This window comes from Siphateles boraxobius, unplaced genomic scaffold (assembly GCF_051911475.1).
Source record: "Siphateles boraxobius isolate OS27281-9 unplaced genomic scaffold, OSU_SipBor_1 30, whole genome shotgun sequence".
NCBI lineage: Eukaryota > Metazoa > Chordata > Actinopteri > Cypriniformes > Leuciscidae > Siphateles > Siphateles boraxobius.
Window position 1 is genome coordinate 15,707,851 of NW_027508920.1, and position 16,551 is coordinate 15,724,401.

Sequence of the window (16,551 nt, forward strand, 5' to 3'; positions counted from 1 at the left end):
AAATTCAATTTGAGGCATCCACATGTTTTGCTATTACTGTATCAAAAGGCTTCATGGCCTGTAAAAGCTGACTAGATGCAAAGGTGAATTTGGCTCTGAGTTCCTTGCAATGTTGTGTGTCCTTGTGAAGTGTCATCATACTTTTCAAATTCAATGCGTTCGGGTCCACAAACCAAGGTATTTTGCAAAGAGAATAAACAGATGAAGCCATCCTTCCACACCTTTCAAAACATACAAACACTATAATTCATTCCAAACAAGAAAAGATTACCAAGGTGCACTGCTGCGACTGGCATAAACCCGAAGGTGAAATATGGAGCAAGGATAAATGGGGTGTGTTAAATAGACCATGTTTCCATCAGTCGGCCAAAATGAACCGCGTGTGCCATCTCCCAGAATTCTGTTCAGTTCCCTTATCAGGAACAGGCCTCTTATCTCATAGCTCCATAACAGCAACATCCACACAAGAACAAGTGTACACACACTCCAAAAAGCACACACACACACACACACACACACACACACACACACACACACACACACACACACACACACACACACACACACACACACACACTCACACACACACACACACACACACACACACACACACACACGCACACACTCACTGTTCTAACACCAAACCCGATGCTGAATTATCTTCATCAGTTTGTAGCTAGGTGACATTTGGTTGCTTTTTTGTCAATCGTTAATCTCATTGGCAGTATGAAAGCAAAGGCAAGTTTTATTAGTAAAAGTGTGAGTTGCAAATGTTCCAATGTTTAAATTTTACTTTTCCATACGAGCCTGATTATCCACATGAAAAAAGAAGATTTTTAAAGGTCAAAAAATGGCTGCACCCAAGGAGCTCTAATAAACCTGGAGAAAGCAGTAGGATTTCCATTAATCTCAAATGGCAGTTGAAAGGCTATCATTCCTGAAAGCACGAGAGCAGGATGTGTTCTGAATGCTTTGAAGCAATTACTGTAATATAATGGATTTCTTGGGACACATGTTGTATCCATAATTCTTTATTCCAAAGCTATCAATGACCATCAAAGCAGAAAGATACTTTTTGCCAATTTAATGACATTGGGTTAAAAGAAACCAGTCAAACACTGACTCCATGAGTGCATCATTGTCAAAATGTTACATTAAACAAGGGGTATCTCAAATCTGCAATTTCTGTTAAACTCATCTTAAATTGAGCTGCATGTGAAAGAGAGCTCTGACATTCAGTGCATCGCGACCTTAATGAGTTGATGTTTTTCTATTTGATGCACTGACCTGCGGTCACGTCTTCCTCTTGCGACTGTAACTGGTGCTCTAATCTGTTATTAGTCTGTCTGGTTGTAAAAACAGCTTTACTATAATGCTTTACATTTTCAATTTCACTCATTTTGTCCTGATTAAAACTTTCTTCATTAATGTAGCAAAATTAGACAAAGTTTTATGTCCCGGGGGAACCTATAAAATCCCTTTCCTAATTAAGAAGTATTAGCAGTAAAGACATCAGTGCAAGGTGGCTTTAATTACTTTTTGACATTAATAACATGAGACTGGATGCAGATTTGTTGATGGGCTACATTTATATGATCGTAAACACCTGCTTACATGGGCCTTGTTTTCTTCTTCGGGTTGAATGAAAGTGAGAAACTCACTCAACCAAAATTTTCATTGAGCCATCAGCAGTTTTCATTTTATTGACTGACTTCACTTCAGATCCGACATCTGATAAATTTGTTTTTATACTCCAAGGATGCTAATAAGGTCATTGTTGTTTTGTAGATACAACATGATTTTGAACATAATATGTAAAAGACATTGAATTTATAAATCAAATAAAACCAAATTGTGAGGGGGGGAAATTATTTAAATAAATAAATACAACTGGACAAATTAGTGTGAGTTAAATAATGTGAATTAAATACATAATAATATGGTCAGATATACGTTCCTTGCATTCTAATGCTTCCTGCTCATTTCTATATCAGTTCATAAGTATTAACACAACACAAGCGATATCTTCAGGCTAAATGTACCCTGTAATATTCCACAATCTTCATCAAAGGTCTGTACTGACACCTACTGGAGAGTTTGTTTAATACAATCATTATTTTGTGTTTTACAATTCAGCAACATATTGCTCAGATTAGTGCATAAAATTATTGCAAAATGCATTGATTTTCTTTTTCTTAGAATAGATTTGCTATTTATGGAACAACATATTGCCTCCTGTAATCAATTCACTCATATTTCATCACCAATCCAAAACTCAATTGTTAAATAAACAGCTATTGGCCTCATTGTTAAGTGGTAATTCAGAGCTATTGATCATTCTTTTCAATCAGTTAGCACAGTATACAAATGCCATTGTTTGTGTGTGATGTAATGTACCCATGTTTCTCAAATGTCTATTTATAACAGCTGAACACAGGAGAGATATTTGCAAGTGAACACACACACAGACACACAAAGCAGTGGGCAGCCAGTGTGGCACCTGGAGAGTGACTGGGGGTTAGGTGCCTTGCTCAAGGGCACCTCAGTCATTTCCTGCCGGTATTGAGAATCGAACCAGCAACCTTGGGTTATCAGACTGACTCTCTAACCATTAGGCCACGACTTTAACCAAACACACATTGTGCTAGCTTCATCAGGCGAGCCAGGGGTAAGTGAGGCTGACCTTTATTTATGCTTGAGACCCTTAACAATGACAAAGACGTCTGGGAGTGTGTTACTGCTCTCTCTCTCAGTGAAGAATGATTGTGCACATGCATTCCCATAACAATGGGTTAACCTGTTTACTGTTTTAAATTCAAAGGTTGTCTGATGCAGTGTTTGAAGGTGCATGGTTATTATAAACAGTTGATATTTTTTATGGTCAAAAAGCTAAAATGTTTAGGTTTTGCTCACTCTTCTGAAAAGCATTGTCTGATATGTAAATATTTATTTGGTGTAGTCTAAGAATTGTTTTTTCATGTGGTCTTATGTTGTGTCTAGTCTTGAAAGACAAGTCAATAATAGTCTAGACAGTAGCAACAGTGGAACATTTCAGAGACTTGTTTACTTTCAGCGTCTATTCCCTTGTCTCATTTCAGAATCTGATTTTCAAACACAAGAATGGTAAGCTTCAAGTTTTAAAGTTGTCATGCACTTCTGCAAACAAGCTAATGTTATGTATTAAACAATGCAAGTACAATAATTTGGTTATCTTGTTGGCCACAAATACATGTTTTGGATTGTCACCTTCAGGGCAAGAATAGGACCACCAGCTCAGGTCTTCATGCACACTGTGAAAAATGTCATAACCAGCACTGCAAGCTTCCCATAGACATCTCAACGTCCTGTGTCTTCATTTCCTGCCGGCTGAACTGCGGTGCAGCCTTCCATCTTTGTAAAGAGGATGAGCATCGTCTTCTCTGCCCTAAGGAAACTGTACCCTGCCTCAACTCTGGCTATGGCTGTCCCATTACCATGACTCGTCAACAAATTGCCCCGCACCTAGAAGTGTGTCCTGCCAGTGTGATCACTTGTACTCTGGAATGGAACCGATGGCCTGTGAACGAGACCGATACCACCTTCTACAGAAATGCCATGCAGGATCCAAACTGCATAAGTCAGGTAGACCTTGCTATGGCTCTTAGAGATCAAAAGCTTCTGTTTAGCTCAATTCAGATGAAGACACTCTTCCCTGAGTTGATAGAGAAGATGCAGGAGCCTGAAGTTCCACTGGATGGTGCTGTTGGAGGTGTTGATCCAGAGCGCTGGGAGTCTCCGAACTTACACACGGAAGAAATGTTGGAGAATAGTCTTAATGGGGAAGAAGAACAAGAACTAACCCAAGAGGTAAGGCTGGCCCTTGCTAAGAGTAAAGATGTGGCCTGCTTGGAGAACTACGGGATGTGGGAGAGAATGTTTGCGAAGGAGAAGGAAGGATGCATTCAAACTGTGAAGAATTTAGATGATAAAAGTTGTCCGATTAAGGATAAAGAAGAATCAAGAGTGACCCCTCAGAATTCCCACGATGACATTTCCAGAACAGGTTTAGCTCCTTGGCAAGATGGTGTTCTTGACAGACTCAGTAAACTCAACGTGGCCGAGTATAATATGTATTTGGTGCACAACGGATGCATGCTTATCAACTTTGGTCAGCTGGCTGCTTGCACACCTAAAGAGAAAGATTTTGTTTATGGTAATTTAGAGCCCATTGAAGTTCAAACCATACACTCTTTCAACTTTCCAACCAGCTACAGAGCCAAGCGTACCCACCTCAGGGATCCATCACAAATGGTTAAGAAGACACACCAGAATGTGGACACATCTGATTTAGGCATTGGTATTGAAGAGCTCCCAAAGGCGAATGAGATAGAGGCGACACTCCTGTGTGCACTAGAAAGAGAACTGAAAGGTCATCAGATATGCGAGTCTGTTGGAACCGACGGGCTATATGTTGACTGTGGCACCCAGACCTATGACTTTCATTCTGCTCCATTCAAAAGTGATGCATCTTTGGCCGACCTTGTTGAGGACCAGCCGCAAAACCTACATGTGCAGATTCAGACCGAATGTGTGACTAGGAGACACAACAAATTCTGCTCAGCCTTTACTTACCTGTGCTGTCATGCCTTCAGGCGTGATGAATACCCCTGGCATTTTAGGAACGTGCATGGAGACATTCAGTCATGTCTTACAGGCTGGTTTTTACAGCGGTGCCCACTGGCTTACCTTGGTTGCACCTTCGGCCAGAAGAGATTTCGACCATCTAAATATCAGGTTACAGTGAGATATGACACAGATCTTAGCACTTTCATCTTACAACCAGAGGTGGCACCGTCGCTTTACAAAGGAGTAAGAATCGCTGACAGTGAACGCAAACGATCCAGGAATTTGGATTCTCTGAGCAGACTTCCTTTTGAGGTTTTACAACACATTGTGAGTTACCTGGATAGTGTGTCTTTGGGTCGTCTATCTCAAGTTTCCCAGTTAATGAGGGAGGTGTGCAGCACTGTTCTTCAGCAAAAGGGTATGGTGTACCTTAAATGGGAGAAAAAGACATACTCTCATGGTGGATTCACCTGGAGGGCCCGAAAAAAGGTAAATGCTTTGCTCTTAGCATCAGTTAATACTCTTCAACTAATTCCTTGCAGAGTTCAAAAGCATAAAAAAAAATATAGGTCTGTAATTATTCTCTGAATTATTTTCCAAACCTGTATGTTATTTTGTGGAACACAAAATCTTTAAGTTGCTTTACACCACAAACCCAGCAAACATAGAACATTCCCTAAACATTAGTGCATGGTTCCGTTTTGGTTATTTCTTGGGGAATAAGTTCCAAACTTTCTAGGAACGTTCATTTTAGATTTTATTTTATAACCTCAAACTAAAGCCTTCATGCTTATTTCTTTCTGGTTTTTTTGTGTTTGTGTGTGTGTGTGTGTGTGTGTGTGTGTGTGTGTGTGTGTGTGTGTGTGTGCAATAACATAATAAGAACATATACGCGACATTCTCTAATGCAGTGTTTCCCAAACTTTTTTCAGTCGAGGCACCCTTTGGAAATTTAGAAAAATTTGTGGCACCCTACACTAGTGTTGTCACGATACTACTTTGATACTATAAACTTGAAATGTATTGATTTTCAATACCACAGGGAATAACTGCCGTATATAGGCCTACTGTCATATAGATATTTTTTAATATTATCATTTTTTTTGTCCATCCATTTAAAGTCTAGGAAATCATTATTTTCTTCTGCAGAGATCACTTTACATGATGACATATTTAATTAAAGCTTTTATTCATAATTCAGCAAAACATTGCTCAATTACCATTGCAAATCTCACCTAAATGTTTGCTCACTCAGTGTAGGCCTATTTGTGTTTTTATATTGGGATAATTTTGTTATAATTGCACAAGATAGCTTGTTTTTAATATATTTTATAATGTAATAATTTCACAGTTAATCTCCAAATTAATGTATAAACAACAAAGACAGTATATTTTAAATAATTGTTTTATGGCATCTTTTTTATGAATGAAGCCCAGTATCACTGAACCAATACTGCTACTGATGTCAGGAAATACACAGAAATTGAATAAAGTTATCAAACACTTTACAGTCTTCACTGCATAAATAATAAATTAAATATAGATGAATCCTTATTAAAGCTACAAGCGTTCTTTAGTCAAGAGCAGTGAGTAATTTTCTCTGTTACCTGTTCTTTGATTCTGTTGTCACTGCTGCACTTGTTTATCTCACACGCGTCCCATCTTCTCACAACTCTAATTTAAGATTTTAACTAATTTAAGACTGCTCTCATGAGGATACTCAACAAAACGGACATTTTGGCATAACTGTGTGTTATTATTCGTTCAAGCACGAAAGAGAAGTCGATTCTGGCACGCGATGCGCGTCGTCCTGTGTCAGCAGGACATTCACAGACAGCGGTTCTCTTTTGTCTTTTCGCGGTTGCATGATTTAAAAGCATTTGCATGAATAAGAACGTGATTATATAATTTAAGGCTAGCCAAAGGATGACATAAAAAAACAGATACTGCGTTAATTGTGTTTAAATATTTTTTAACGCGTTAAACTGAAAAACATTAATCGCACGCGTTACCGTTGACAGCAGCACGAACATAACCGATGTGTTTGTGAATATGCGGCAAGACGGACGTTGTGACAATGTTTCGTGTGTATTTGACCGTAAGCGCAACAAGCCATGAAAAAGAGGCAGCTTTATGTGTGGACGCTGGGAATGAAGCACGAGAATGAAATCATGCGGAACCCCCGCAATTCAACGAACGCAGAAAACTTATGATTTGCATTTTTTATTATAAATTTGTGTGCATTATTTGTTGTTATTAGACGCTTCCGACGATGCGAGATTGATGATACATTTATTATTTTTTTACACATTTTTGAATTTTTAAATGTTTAATGGAGTTTTTACACGGCACCCCTGCTCTCGCCGGAAGGCACCCCAGGGTGCCGCGGCACCCCATTTGGGAAACGCTGCTCTAATGGATATATTAAAGGGGCATTCGGCAACTATTTCAACGTAATAAAACCGTTTAGAAATCATTTGGATGGTTTAATAACCTGTTCTGGTGAGAATGGTGACTTTCCCCGCTCCCCCCAATGTTCCTAGGCGGAAAACAAACCTTGCAACATGAGCACTAACGCCTCGGTAAGTTGGAAATATGACGTCTCGTGAGAAAGCGAGAATGAGCGAGAAACACAAACTGCTTTATGGCAATTCGACATAAAAACACACGCCGCCCTCAATGTGTATGATGTGTTACCCACCTTGGTAGACATAGCTCCACACGATAAAGTTGGCTGGCTCCATTAATAACAAATGCACATGAGCAGCGGTAGAAAGGGGGAGAAGGGTGCCGCAAGAGAGTTTTTTTTTACAACATTGTTGTGAAATATACGCCTCACAGCTGTAGGGGGAGCTCATTGACAAAACATGCGACAACAAAAGTGAAAATCAGCGAAGAAAAAGCTAGGGTTGCCGAATGCCCCTTTAAGGTTTTATTTATGTTTCATGCACTGTATTCCAGTTCATGTGAGTTATAGCTTATGTGAGGAAGTCATATATATTATCAATATTGTTTAATTTTGTATTATTCATTTAATTATTCATAAAAAAAGATTCCCATAAGTCTCAAAATCATGTGCACAGTCAAAATCCAATTTGAAAAAAAGAAAAAAAAGTCTAATTTTATTCCAGGAACATTAGCAGTGTTGCAGGGCACGATAAACATTCTAAGTACGTTGGTGCTCTCTTATCTATTCTCTGAAGTATGTGGGTCAGAGAGGGCGTACAGCGGTCATTTTACTTTCTCTGGCTCCATGTCAGTCAGCTATACACTGGTAAAGATTTGCTTTTGGATGACAGGTGGTCTCTCTCTCTCTCTTAGCTCATTGTTTTGGAAGCAACTGATCTTAGCGTTTAACCAGTAGGGGGTGTAACCTGCACTGTGGAAAGACAATGAGAATAGCACTCTGGAATACTGATCACCATATTGATATATTCATAAAAGGCACTGGACAGGCACATTTTTATCATTTTAATTCTTTTTGTGAGTAATCTTTTGTGTGTGTGGAATTTTTTGCTTAAAAATTATTTTTAAAAAATGCCATTTGGTTAGATTTTTCTTATGCAATGACATAAGTAATGCTTTAAAGGGATACTCCACTTTTTTTTTGGAAATAGGCTCATTTTACAACTCCCCCAGAGATAAACTGTTGAGTTTTACCGTTTTTGAAACCATTCTGCCGATCTCCGGTTCTGGCGGTACCACTTTTAGCATAGATAAGCATACATCATTGAAGTGGACAAGACCATTAGCATTACTACAAATTATAAGAATAAAAAATAAAAATATAAATATATGAGAATAAAAGTATCACAGTTGGGTTTAGTCAGAATAGACATTTTCAGATTTACAGATTATGAACATATTTATAGTGTTTTGAATTATTTATAATATTCAAAACACTATAAATATGTTCATAATCTGTAAATCTGAGAATTCCTTGGGTGTGCAAGCACACTTGGCAATAAAGCTCTTTCTGATTCTGATTTCTCAACAAAAAAAAAAGACCAAAGTGTTTCAATATTTTTCCTATTTACTTGACTCTTCTGTAGTTACATCGCGTGCACTAAGACCGACGGAAAATGTAAAGTTGCGATTTTCTAGGCTGATATGGCTAGGAACTATACTCTCATCCCTGCGTAATAATCAAGAAACTTCACTGCCGTACCATGAGTGCAGCAGGCGCAATGATATGACGCAGCGCCTGAAAATAGTCTACCTTCCGTCAACTGCGCTGCGTCATATCATATCATAACTTTACATTTTCCTTCGGTCTTAGTGCAGGATGTAACTACAGAAGAGTCAAGTTTTAAATAGGAAAAATATCTAAACACTTTGGTCATTTTTTTTTTTTTTTGAGAAATGCTAATGGTCTTGTCCACTTCAATGATGTATGCTCAGCTATGCTAAAAGTGGTACCGCCAGAACCGGAGATCGCTGAATAGATTCAAAAACGGTAAAACTCAACAGTTTAACTCTGAGGGAGTTGTAAAATCAGCCTATTTCCCAAAAAAGTGGAGTATCCCTTTAAGTGTCCTAATATTTTAGGACCATAGTTTTTAGTCATTGCAAAGCCTTACTGAAATTGCACTGATTTATATGGGACCCTTCTCATCTCCATGTAGGTATGGGAGTTTAGCACTCTGTACTCTCCAGTGGATAAATGGGTCTTTGAAGACATGCCCCCTATGGCAGAGCACCTGAAAGTCTGTCCTTTCTATCAGAAGGAGATTCGAAGTGAACCTGTGGCATTACCCTGCATGACAGATCTCCAGGAGAGAAGAGGAGAGTTCAAGACTCTAGTCAATAGTGTCCTCACTACTGTCAAGGCACACAGAGAATAAGAGATGGCTGTTTGGCGCAAGCAGTGGACGTATTATATAAAAGCATGCTGCATGGACTGACCTTATCAAATATTTCTAGATAAAATTGTTAGTCAAAGGGACAGTTCACCCAAAAAAAATAATAATAATCATTTCCTGATCATCATTCTGCCATCATTTACTCTCACACTTATGTCAGAGACGATATTTTGAGAAATTATTATTATTATTATTTGTCTATACAATGAAAGTCAGCTGTTTGGTAACCAAAATTCTTCAAAACAACTTATTTTGTGTTCCACAGAAGAAACAAAGCCATAGAAGTCTGGAACAACATGAGGGTGACTAAATGTTGCAGACTTTTTTTTTTTTTTGTGGACTATCCAGACAGATCTTTGCTGACCTCTACTGGCTAAAAAATACACAGTCATAAAGCCTTAAAAATAACTGTAATACTATAAATGTATTTACAGTGGGATGGTGAATGTGTGTGTGTGTGAAATCAGATGTCTTAGTTGACTAAGGTTAACAAATGTGTTATTGTAAATTGTTACCAATCTGATCATCTTCTTCAGCATGATCGATGTAACACATTTACTTTTTGATTAGTGATTTTGAATATTTCTTCATGTGTTATTGAAGTTTTTATTTTTTAGATAAGTTTATTTTCATTATAAACACATAAATTCCCATCATAAAGTTTATTTCACTTCCTCCATGCAGTCCTCTCATAATTGTAGGTGTTGCAAAGTCCTAAAAGATATTTCTTATTAATCATATATATATGCTGTATTTTAAACAGATATATTTTTATTTTTTGCATTCCCCACATCCCCCAAAGTGACAGTCACCTGAAAAAGCTTTGATTTTATTCACTTATGAAAAACAGTTAAAATACAAATTTAATAAACAAATGCCTTTGTTTCAATACAATGATTATACAGTATTTATGAGTATGTTGCTCATACTCTATTGCATCTCTGACACTTCTGGGTTGCGTAGTTTATTGATGACCTCTGACAGCATGCGGTTACATAGGGCAGCGTAGGGGTTCAAGATCACAGCCTGCTGCCTGGCAAACTCACTGCCTAGAGCCGCTGCTCTCTCAAAGTCCACCCGAGCCTCTTCATCACGACCCGACAACCTGAGAAGAAGGCCATGCTGGACCAGAGCCTGACAGGCCGATCGCCCAACGCCGCTGCTGAGAGTTATGGCACGCTCCAGATCTTCAACTGCACCTGAGATAGACTATAGATCATCAGTTAAGTGATATAACCTTGGAACTGTATAATTTCCTTTCTTGCATGAAACCCAAAATTATCCCCTGGTTTCACAGACAAGGCTTAAGCCTAGTCCCAGACTAAAATGTTTGAGCTGTTTTAACTGAACGCATCTTGCACTGACATATCTTAGAGTATGTCAGTGCCATAGTTTTGTCTCAAGATGCACAGCAGTAATGTTTTTTTTTTCTAAGGCACGTTTATTAAAGTTACTTAAATGTCCCAATTGAACTAAGGCCTAATCCTCAATTAAAGTTGCTGTAGGTGATTCTCTGCAGATTTTTTTTGTTGTTGTTTTGTTGGTCCTCATATCCTGATAGCAATCACTCTGTTAAGTGGTCTAAATGTATTTTTATGAATACAGGTACTGTGTTTTATCAAGGGCAGGGTCAATGCAGCTAGCTATCAGGAGATTTTGGAGCACTTCATGCTTCCATCTGCTGAAAAGCTTTATGGAGATGAAGATTTCATTTTTCAGCACGACCTGGCACCTGCTCAAAGTGCCAAAACCACTGGTAAATGGTTTACTGACCATGGTATTACTGTGCTCAATTGGCCTGCCAACTCTCCTGACCTGAACCCCATAGAGAATCTGTGGGATATTGTGAAAAGAAAGTTGAGAGACGCAAGACCCAACACCCTGGATGAGCTTAAGGCCGCTATCGAAGCATCCTGGGCCTCCATAACACCTCAGCAGTGCCACAGGCTGATTGCCTCCATGCCACGCCGCATTGAAGCAGTCATTTCTGTAAAAGGATTCCCAACCAAGTATTGAGTGCATAACTGAACATAATTATTTGAAGGTTGACTTTTTTTTGTATTAAAAACACTTCTTTTATTGGTCGGATGAAATATCCTAATTTTTTGAGATAGGAATTTTGGGTTCAGCTGTATGCCAAAATCATCAGTATTAAAACAATAAAAGACCTGAAATATTTCAGTTGGTGTGCAATGAATCTAAAATATATGAAAGTTTAATTTGTATCATTACATTATGGAAAATAATGAACTTTATCACAATATGCTAATTTTTTGAGAAGGACCAGTATATGTCGTCTGTGGAAGGTTTAGGACCATAAAATGTTCGTTCAATCGTTGCGTTCGGTCCGAACGGTCCAATAGCATGTGTTCCCTGTCAGTCAGCTTGTGTTTGCATACCACTGCGCAGGCTGTTCAGTCATCAGCGCGTTCGCGTGTGCTGTGCAGACAGAGCGAGAATGGCAGGCAAGCAGCAACAACCTAACATTCCTTCTGAACCGACATCAAGTAGCACTGGCAAAGGATCTACAATCTATATATCTTCATCGGAGCCAAGCAGACACTCATTGTGGAAACCCTGTCATGCAAGAAATATTATTACACACTGACAAGTTTTGCTAGCTAAACAAACCAAAAACGTGCTGCATCTAAATCTGTTTTTAAGAATTTGTTTACGTTTGGTATTGTAGTACTGTTACTCAATGTACTGTAAAGGTTTATCACCGGTGAATGACACATGATGTATTGCAGGAACATTGTCTCCGGTCTTGGCTGTGCATGTTCATGCTTTCAGGAGCAGGGAGGGTATGGGATGAATATAGTATCAACATGATTAACACGTGCAAACACACTTATCAATGAACTTGATACTTTTTATCCATGCCTTTCAACTTGCGTGTGCAAAATTCAAAATTGAATGAATGTGTAGCAATTTGTACAAATAGAGACATTTGGTAACACTTTATATTAAGACCCGCAAACAACTGCGTAAGTAAACCGAAATTACGGTGTACGTTTCTGTAATTATAGTGTACTTCCGTGTAGGTATAAGGGAACAACATGTTAAGTTTTGGGTAATAAAGGGGTAACAAGCAGATATACAACCTGCAAAGAACTTCGTAAGTAAATCGAAATTACGGTGTATGTTTCTGTAATTATAGTCTACCTCCGTGTAGGTATAAGGGAACAATATGTTAAGTTTTGGGTAATAAAGGTTTATTGTTATTTATACACTTTGTACAGTGTGATTTCAAGATTATTTCTGTTCTGTTTACAGTTTGTACAGTGTTAATCTCATTTCAACATTGTGATTGTTTATTGTTAAAATTGTTTTAATAAATGTTTTTGGTTTAATTGTGCTACTGTTTTTTTTACAAGTACTAATTTAGAAATTTGTTGATAATGCTAATGTTGAAGCTGTTTGTCTGTTTCAGCATACTGGTTTAATGTTGTATTCACCCAGTAATTAGACAGAACAAGGGGGTAACAAGTGCCACTTTAATTTACAGCCCGCAGGAGTTACACTTACCCTGTAAATACACGGTTGAAACGGGTAACAAACACTACTTACTATGTAACAATACGAAACAACACTATTTGCACAGTAATAACAGAGAAATGTACTCTTATTAAGAAAAACAAAACAAAAAACGTTTTAATTACACAGTATATTTGCTCTGACATTTAAGTGTCATTGCAATACAATGTGATAAGGTAAGTACTACATGGTACGTTCTAAATTAAAATCATAGCAGAAACACATTTTTTTGGCTTAACGTTAAGTAATTTAGTAAGAAAGGCCAATAAATTAAATTTTTATCATACTGTGCTTACATACAGCCATATATATATAATATATATATATATATATATATATATATATATATATATATATATATATATATATGTTTAATTTACAACCCACAGATGAATTACCCTGTAACTACATTGCACAAGAACATATTTTGCCAGAAATGAGATAAAAACTTTTATATACGACAGACGTACAATTTTTGCCTGGAATATATTAACGGATTACTTCGGTTTACTTACATAGTTGTTTGCGGGTCGTAATATAAAGTGTTACCAGACATTTTTGTGAATACAAATGTTTTTTTTTTTGTATTAGTGTATCATAATTTGTGAATGCAACAAAGAAGAGGAGAGGAGAGACCTCTGATTAAAAGTTATTTTAATAAAAAAAAGTATACGTTTTAACACAGATAGTGGAATTGGTAGACGCTCCCTTGTGCATCTTGAGCTGTGGTAGTGCGTCAAAGCATTCTCATGTAGGCTATGCAGCTATACACACGAAGCCTACGTGATTTTCAATTAATATTTAATGTCGATATACAATGGTTGCATATTGTTAAAACTCATCGTGCTATACAGTAAGACTATATAACAGTGGCAGGCCAAGGGTAAAGGGAAAACAAATGCCCTTCGAAAATCGTCTTTTAACATTTTAAAACAGACATTTTCAAATTCCAAAGCTTGCAAGCTTTGGAATTTAAAAATATCTGTTTTGTTCTGTTTTGAAAATGTCTGCTACAATGTGTAGTCATAAAAAAATAAGCCTATAATATGAACGCAACTGCGAAATTTCATGTTAAGTTTTTATCTTTTTAACAGGCTCAGGAAGGAAAATGCCATTAACGTGAAACGTTGCGCGTCGAGTTCATATAGGCTCTTGTCTGTAGGCTATATAGTTTTCCTCCTATAGAGCCTATTATTACGAAAAAGCTTGACGTCAATGAAGACGGTGATTTTAAAACTCAGTAGCCGATCCCACTTATTGAACATGCAATGTCTATTTCGCGTGAAGCATTTTATAATGGTTTTCTATGTGTGCAGTTCATAATCTGATTGCCTCTATAAAGTATGCTTTATTAATAAGGTAGTAGGCCTATATTGTGTACTAAATTTGGTGCTTCAATTTAATATCACTCACAGTATGCATTTTAAATGGGGATCACGCTTGATTATGCTGCCGTTGTCTGTTTTAGCAGAATACTGCTATCTAGTGGTAGCAGGTTTACTCAGACAGTGTGTGTGTGGATCGTGCAAGGCGAAACCGGCGAAATGAAAGTCTCAAAATCCAAATGAATCAAATAGGATCGACTCAGAAACGAGTCAATGAATGCACGCGTGTCACCTCATCCACAAATGCACATCTTACTTGTTGCATGCACAAATTCTGGCCTATATTAATACAAAATTGAGGTTTTGTATTAACAGCTATGTCTCTATTTGTACAAAATGCAGCACATTCATGTGATTCTGGATTTTGCACACACATGTTGTATTGTATTAGTTTAAATGTAGCCACGCACTTTGTGAATTTGTCAAATAAATGGGTAGTTGTGCACACATTAATAATTAGCACCAGGTCTATTCATTTGTAGTTGTTTGTGTGTGGGTTGTGAAATGCTTAAAAACAGCGAAAAGAAAGTCTCAAAAGCCAAATGAATCAAATGAGATCGACTCAGAAAAGAACTCAATGAATACACGCGCATCACCTGATCCACACATGCACATCTTCTTTGTTGCATGCACAAATTATGATAAACTAATACAAAAGAAAACATTTGTATTCACAAAATGTCTATATTTGTACAAATTGCTACACATTCATTCAATTTTGAATTTTGCACACGCAATTTTAAAGGCATGGATAAAACATTTCTGCAACATCAAGTTCATTGATAAGTGTGCTTGCACGTGTTAATCATTTTGATACTATATTCATCCCATACGAGGGTGGGATGTATGCTTCTACTGCTATCAGGCTAAAGTTAGCATTTGCGGATGTGAAACAATGGGAATCTGGCAATGTATTATTAGGTTGGAAGTTGTATGTATGACCGCAGTTCTGAAACAAAATGTCTGGTTAGTGGTACTAAAAGGTCAAAAATAAAGGTTCCAAATCATGCACTATACTATGAAATGTGTTTTGAGGTCATAACATTGTCAAGTATTGTACATGGAACTGCATGAAAATAAGTCTTAATTCATTGAAAATCTGCCCCTGTAGGCTAATCATGATTTGTGTGAACAGGAATAAAAGTTGTTGGTTTACTTGTATTTACTAATGTGTTCAAATATATTTCCATGATGGTCTCTAAACTTTAAAGAAAATGCAGAAATTAAAGTTGGATAACTTTCCAGCCGATTCTGGGTGAGAGAGGAAGAGGCATATCACCTTTCGTGTCTCCCTGCAGGCGTTTGGTCTGGGCTCGGTTGTTGTAGGCTGAAGCCCTTTGAGGAAGAATTCTGATGGCCTGGTTAAAATGCTGAAGAGACGCGGGCAGGTCTCCAGACTCTGCAGCTGAAACTCCCTGCAGTTCCAGATCTTTCACCTGCTTCACTAGCTCTGGCTCAAAGGCACTGTCTAGAGATAGACAGAAATGAAAGAACTGCATCGAAGTGTTCGCATTCAAATACATCTTTGTAGCATTTGAAACTTTCAAGTACGAAAGAAGGTATTTGTCCAAATTTATGTCTATCTATCTATCTATCTATCTATCTATCTATCTATCTATCTATCTATCTATCTATCTATCTATCTATCTATCTATCTATCTATCTATCTATCTATCTATCTATCTATCTTCTTTAAAAATGTAACATTAAGTGAGAGACTGCTGTTTATCAACATTAGTTACACAAACCATGCATATGTTATCTGATTATGGATCTTCATCTTACCATCATCTATCAGATCATCTTCTTGATTTAATCCAGGAATATCTCCAAAAGGGCTGGTAGGGTTAAAGATGGCCTGTAAAACGGCCCTGTCATGAGCTGAAGCCATTTCCTTCTGGAGAGTGGACCAAGATCCAAAAAAGAGAAGATTTTTAAATGGATTGCATTTTTATGGGAAAAGAGGAGTTCCCTGCAAAACACTTTCCAGCACTCCACACTAGCCAATCAGAAGAGGGGGTGGAAGCAGGACTTTGAAATGGTCTGTGTTTGATTAAGTCTGTGGGATGTTAAGGATATAAAAGCCTGACATACATACTGCTCTAAGTCATTTTGTGTAGCACCTTAAGACTTTTCTAAAAACTGAAAAGCTAAGAAAATTA

General features: G+C 37.5%; 2 protein-coding genes across 2 annotated transcripts; one reads left to right on the top strand and one right to left on the bottom strand.

The window, feature by feature from the left end:
• The first annotated feature begins 2,437 nt into the window (after nucleotides 1–2,437).
• On the top strand, nucleotides 2,438–10,142 carry LOC143757306 (F-box only protein 40). Its single transcript, XM_077248342.1, has 4 exons — nucleotides 2,438–2,668; nucleotides 3,099–3,123; nucleotides 3,253–5,094; nucleotides 9,231–10,142. Exons 2-4 carry the CDS (start codon nucleotides 3,121–3,123, stop codon nucleotides 9,447–9,449), a joined length of 2,064 nt encoding a protein of 687 aa, XP_077104457.1. The 5' UTR covers nucleotides 2,438–2,668; nucleotides 3,099–3,120; the 3' UTR covers nucleotides 9,450–10,142.
• Nucleotides 10,143–10,282: 140 nt separating this feature from the next.
• Nucleotides 10,283–16,321, bottom strand: ttc36 (tetratricopeptide repeat domain 36). Its single transcript, XM_077248343.1, has 3 exons — nucleotides 16,175–16,321; nucleotides 15,669–15,857; nucleotides 10,283–10,666 (listed from the first exon to the last, which is right to left on the bottom strand). The coding sequence occupies exons 1-3, from the start codon at nucleotides 16,278–16,280 to the stop codon at nucleotides 10,398–10,400; spliced, it is 564 nt and encodes a 187-aa protein (XP_077104458.1). The 5' UTR covers nucleotides 16,281–16,321; the 3' UTR covers nucleotides 10,283–10,397.
• Between the last annotated feature and the right edge of the window lie 230 nt (nucleotides 16,322–16,551).

Coding starts and splice junctions, on each gene's coding strand:
- LOC143757306 (XM_077248342.1), top strand. Junction 5,095..9,230: donor CCTGGAGGGCCCGAAAAAAG/GTAAATGCTTTG, acceptor ATCTCCATGTAG/GTATGGGAGTTTAGCACTCT.
- ttc36 (XM_077248343.1), bottom strand. CDS start 16,280: ATGGCTTCAGCTCATGACAGGGCCGTTTTACAGGCCATCTTTAACCCT. Junction 15,858..16,174: donor AGATGATCTGATAGATGATG/GTAAGATGAAGA, acceptor GTCTATCTCTAG/ACAGTGCCTTTGAGCCAGAG. Junction 10,667..15,668: donor CCTGCAGGGAGACACGAAAG/GTGATATGCCTC, acceptor AGTCTATCTCAG/GTGCAGTTGAAGATCTGGAG.